General features: G+C 34.6%; 1 protein-coding gene across 2 annotated transcripts in view; it reads right to left on the bottom strand.

Moving 5' to 3' along the window:
- Nucleotides 1–1328: 1328 nt before the first annotated feature.
- Adad1 (adenosine deaminase domain containing 1) overlaps nucleotides 1329–5994 on the bottom strand; it is a 41578-nt gene continuing 36912 nt past the window's right edge. For both annotated transcript variants that reach the window (XM_031376645.1, XM_031376644.1), the window contains exons 11-12: nucleotides 5080–5212; nucleotides 1329–1488 (exon numbers count right to left, since the gene is read on the bottom strand). In XM_031376645.1, coding sequence (XP_031232505.1) covers nucleotides 1375–1488; nucleotides 5080–5212 — 247 coding nt within the window. In that variant the 3' untranslated portion in view covers nucleotides 1329–1374. The remainder of the gene's footprint in view (nucleotides 1489–5079; nucleotides 5213–5994) is intronic.

The raw sequence follows: 5994 nt of genomic DNA, 5'->3' as shown, positions 1-5994 counted from the left end.
AAGAGATCATAATTCTACTGATTCTCTTCGCAGGACAGTTCTTGGATCCTTGACTAGGGAGACTTTAGAGACTAATCATCTGCTTTCCCAGATGTTACAAATGTGAGTGGCCAAGAAAAGATGAAGCATTTTGACTTTTCAAAGGCAATTTTACTATTAAGTAGCAAAATTAAAAAAAAAATAGGTTGAAAATTTCCATTAAAAGAAGCTGCTTATAAGAAAGAGATTTAAAAATATTTACAAGAAAATCTTAATGAGAGAAATAAGCAAAAATAGTAAGTACCATACAACCAACTGAGATGTAATTTGCTAATATATTTACATTGATCCATAAGACTCTGCTCATATTTTAATCATTTTCATCATGTAAAAATGCAAATTCTCATGGTTCAACCTAGTAAGTAGAGTCTAAACCACCCAGAGACATGTGTCTTTATAGAATAGTTTCAGCATACACTTAGAGTTGAGACAACAGCCTGTGTAGGGTGAGGAGGACTCATAAATTTAGTAGAGATTTAAGTAAGATAAGAGGAACAAACTTAAGAACCAAGCATGCTTGATATAGCTGGTTGAAAAAGAATAAGGTAAAAATACGTGATTAAGCTGTCCTTCCCATCTAACTACTGTCTAAACAAAGATCTATGATGTTCAAAAATGTCTTATTTCCCTACAAATTAAAAATCTCTACCAGTCTAATTATAAAGAAATAAATTACATGTGTTATAAATCCTATAGGCTACTTAAAATGGGAACTCTTTTTAAAGAATATTATTAATCATAATCATTACCAGATTCTTTCCTAATGTGATTAGGGTTTTTAGGTATTTGTATGTGTTTACCCATGAGATCCTGTGCCACAGTAACATTCTAATTATTTGTTTTCTATCACCAAGCAGGGTGAGTGGCACACCCAAATGCCTGCTAAATTAGTTAAGTAAGTATTATTTTTATTCTTGACTTTTCACTTTTAATTATAAAAACCTACGTTTGGACATCAGATACAATGTTGGATATTACATCTGTATGGATAAATTTAAAGTAAAGACCAAGTTATATGAATGATCTTTTAAACCCATTAAAAGGTTAATGGCTCCTTAAAACTACATAAAGGTCATAATAGCTTTATGTCTACAAAAATAATGGAAAATGTCTACATGTTTAATTAGGTAATTCTTTTTATAAAAGGCAAAAGACTGTAATGTCTCAATGCAAGGTGCAAGGTATCATGGGTATTTATACATTTTTAGCAATAACCAGGCATTGCCATTGCAAAATTTCCACTGTAAGGCCTAAAGTCTCTATAGTTTAAAGCATTTTTACCAGTCAAGTACACCAAAAATAAAAGATTTTTAATATGCCAATGTGTTGTCTAATTCACATACTAAATTGCTCTATACAGGGAGACTTCACAATCCAGGAGCCATAGCCATGCTGCTGCAAGTAGGCCTTCAGTAACGCCTTAGCTTCTTGATAGGGTCCAGACATACACTAGAGAGAGAAAATTGATTGCATCAAATTGGCCTGCAAAGTAAATAACTCCATACTGTTGAACTTTAAATTTAAAAAAAAATCTAATGAAAAACCTCTGAACTCCTATGCTAATTTAAAACAATTCTTCCCAAATATGCCTAAACAGGCAATTTTGCTTGTTATATAACATTATAATTAAGATTAAATAAATTCATGACAAAAATATAAAGAAACATACAAAAGTATCATCTACAACAAACTATAGTTAACTATAGATAACTGCCACTGCTATTTTCATGTGTTCTAATTTTTCAATTAATGAACATGTATATCTTCACAAAGCTACCTTTACTGAAGTATGGTTAACTATAAAACTTATCCACTGTGATCTCTGTTAGAGTTATTGGGATATGCAAATGTTACCATGTCCAGGGGTAATCTAACGTCACTGCATCTAAATCTTCCATTCTGTCTCCTGAGCCCTGCCATCAGTCTCTACCTCTACCTTTGGCCCTAACCACAGGCAACTACACATTTTTTTGTCTCTAGATTTAGTTTCCTGGAAGTTTCATATAAGAGATTAATGAGTAAGCACTCTGCTATGTCATGCTTTCAAAATATTTTCCAATTCATTCTACTTCATGTGTCAGGCTTGTGTTTTCATTGTCAATTAACACCACTGTAAGAATCTATCACATCTGTCCATTCACCCGCTTATGGACATGCATGTTTCCAGTTTTCAATATTAGCAAAATGCTGTTGTAAACATTAATGTAAGTCTTATTTCTACAAATGCCAGTGGTATTGCTGAGTCACATGGCAAGTATGTTTACTTTTGCAGGGCAGGGAGCAGGAGGAAAGCCAAATTGTTTTCTGAAAGTGGCTGTATCATTTTCAGTCTCACTATAATGCATTAGGCCTCATCCGTCCAAACTATCAATAGCGTCTGGTGTGGTCCATCTTGTGGAGTACAGCTGTTCATGAGGGTTAGGGAAAGAGCCTGACTCCGTCAAAGTGTGGAGTAAAGCAGCAAGTGCTGATGAAGAAGCTGAAGCAAATCGCCTCTCTCTGGCTCACAGCACCGCCAATGGGAGTGCACTCCACACTGCTCAGAGTAAGCAGCTCCAACCTCAACAAGTTACTAGCTATGACTTAAAAATAAGCCCATGACTGCCTTAAAGTTTTAAAGAATAACTCGATTGTTTTGTTAAGGGATAATGTACCTACTGGCTATCAACCAAAGCTAATATTCATTTACTACCCAGAAATCCTTATAGCCATCAAAAGAATCATACTAAATTAATTTTTCTTGTGATTTATGAACTGCGTGTAACTCTGGATGAGAGCACATCTGTTAATGGTGTGGCCTACTGACAAGGTGTGCAGTTTTATTTTTAGACAAGGACTTTGTGTGTAGCTTAGTCTCTTCTCATGTGCTTAAAATGGTGTCTATTCCTGGTAGAGGCCATGAACACTGTTGAAATGACAACAGAGAATTTAGAATATGATTTAAATTTACTTAATGAACAGTGGCAAGGTTTGAAAGAAGTTATACTGGGTTTAAAATGCTATAAAACATGCTACCTGGAAATCTTACATGAAAAAATAATGAAAAGAAAAAGGATTAATCACTACTGACTTGAGAAGTGTAGGCATTCCAGCACATGAGAAGTGGAAGGATTGCTAAGAGTTGGGCTAGCCTGGGCTATACTAAGGCCCATGTCTCTAAAGAGCAGCCCTCTATGTGAAAGCAAGGCCCTCTGCTAACAAAACAACTCATTGTTTTGAACCAGTTTTGGATTTCATTTATTTTTTTATTAATTTTTGTTTCAGATTTTATTGATTTCCATTCTGATACATATTATTTATTCCATTTTATTTATGTTTATCCTCCAGCTTTTAACCAGTTTCTTGAGCTGGAAGCTTGGGTGATTTCTAGGATTCTCTTGTAATATAAGCATTTAAAGTAAAAAAATTTCCAAGTATATGACAATTTCCTACATTTTATTGTCCTGTTAATTGATATTTTAATGCCACAGTGGCTAGAATATATCTTTCTGATGTCTATGATGTTACTTTACAGTTCTGCTTTCATTGAGATCTGTCTTCATCAGTGTGGAGCTGCTATGCTCTCATCCTCATTCTTCCCTTTTATTTGTATAGTAGGCCTAGCATCCCAGTGGTTACTTGTACCTATATAACTTAAGACAAATGATATACAGACAGTGTACTCATAGGGCTTCTATCTTCTTCTTGCAAACTGGCATGTGGAAGTGGGTATATTTAATATTGCACCTATTTCTTAAGTATCCTTTAGCTTTCATTCACTGACTGTTTTTCTTGAGCTCATCTTCTACATGACTCTAGTTTTCCTATCAGCCAGAGAACAAAGAGAATTTCAAATTGATTTCAGTCTTTTCATTTACCCATATCATCTTGGTAAACAGATTTACCACTTGCTTCCAACAAGGACTCCAACTTGAGCCAGTGGATTTACCAGCTTTTCCTATTCATTTCCTACCAAGTTTGGCACCTTAAGCTGAAAAAAAAAAAAAACCCTGCAAATTTGTTATCCTCTGTCCCATATCAAGCCTACTGAGTCTGGCAATAAAGCTATGACTTTAAGGGCATCTGAATTCTGGTAACTATACTCACTACGATTCAAACCATTCACACTAGAGAGATGAAGACAAGAGAATGAGAACAGCTCCAGGCAAGAACATAAACTTGTAATTCTTATTTAAAGTCCTAGCACTTTTTCAAGAAAATATAATTCTGATATTTGACATTTCCTATCTTTAATTCATTTCCAGAGTTACGAAAGGGTGATTTTGACTACTTTGTTTACTTTTCATACTGTAGTATTTACAAAAACACCAATAGTTTCTTTACATCACTGAAAACAGCAATGATCAAAAGAAGCTTATACTTGGTTGTATGTGAGTATGTGTACAAAGGCTTATAGCTTCCATAACTGTATGTGGGAATATGTACACAAATTTGCAGTTGAACCATCTCTAAGTGGGTATGTGTACACAGGATTGTAGTTGATTTAGCTATTTGACGTATGTGTACATAGGTTTGCGATTGATGTAAGTGTATATGGGAATATCTATATAGGCTTGTAGTTGATATGGCTAAAGTGGGAGTATATATACATGCCTGTAGTTAATATGACTGCTTTACCGCTCAAAAGTGTTGCTTATTCTAGTGCAAAATTAAGAGACTTTAATACAATACTGTATTATTAAAATCAGGAATATCAAAATACTAATGGTAACATGGAAGTATGTATATGATAAGCCATATCAAAATGAAAGTTTAATGAATAAAATCCACTATGTACTTGCCTTGAATGTACAAGCAATCTAATTAGGGCCTGGAATTAAACTTATCTTGAGCAATGTATTATTGAAAGATTTAACATTCTATAGTTAATAATGCCATGCATGGAAAAACGATTTATTATATTTGTTTCTCGGGAGATAAGAAAAAGGTGTTCAGCAAAGTAAGTACTATGATATGTTATATAGAGAGCCGTTTAATAAATGTCTGCTGTCTTCATGTATTTACAGCATGACTGTCATTAGAGCTTTATGATCACCTTACCTTAGCCGCGTGGTATGTCCGAGCTTCAAGTAGATCATCTGTTTTAGCTTCCTTGGCAAGCAGATTAAATCGACTTAACATTGCAGCCTTACAAAGCCGACTTGCCATTGATAAACCACTTTTAAATGGAGAACTAAAGTTGAAAGGAATGAAACACACAGTAATCATAGTTAATGACTTATCCTGGCAATTGTGGGGGTTAAATAAGAGTCCACAAATATTTATGAGTCCCAGTTAGGCAGAAGCACATATGTAGGGAAGGTTTATTTTGGATAAGAACTATACTAAGTATTTAATTGCTGTCAGAGCTAATAAAACTTGTTACTGTACTACATCAAAAGTTAAAACTGAATGTTTGTATCTGAGTAATTTTGTTATCTGAAGTTAAACTAAACTATGGTTCTACAAACGGAAGCAGTGATTTTCCGATGCTTGACTGAACAGTGGCAGGGAAGCACCTTCTGGAGTGAGAACAACCCTTGAGTTCTGGCTACAGCAATAGTGACATGAAGGACACATGGATCAAATCTGAAACTGTACACTGCATCCTCTGCAAGCAAACTTTGAGAAAACACTTCTTCATAACCATCCATACAAGCACATATATGTGCATACACACGTATACATTGTCTATTCTAGTAAATCTTGCTTCCAGATTGCAAACCTTTTTAATAAGTTAACTTTTTCCCCATTATAACTTATTAGCTGTTCTGGCAGATGATTAAAACTGTTAAAACTTTCCATTCCTCTGGTTTCCATGGAGCTTTTCAGAGCCATGCATCCCCTTGAATTTGTGCTAGCCTTATGATTTTTTTATGGTGAACAAAGATAAAATGTGCCAGTCCAGAGCCTAGGCTTCAGGGGAACCCTGTTTTCTTCTCTTCAGACTCCTTCACTTTCTTTTTTTTTTTTAAT

The sequence above is a fragment of the Mastomys coucha genome, unplaced genomic scaffold (assembly GCF_008632895.1).
Source record: "Mastomys coucha isolate ucsf_1 unplaced genomic scaffold, UCSF_Mcou_1 pScaffold17, whole genome shotgun sequence".
Classification (NCBI taxonomy): domain Eukaryota; kingdom Metazoa; phylum Chordata; class Mammalia; order Rodentia; family Muridae; genus Mastomys; species Mastomys coucha.
Note: the sequence above shows the minus strand (reverse complement) of the source record. Positions and strands in the feature narration are given on the sequence as shown.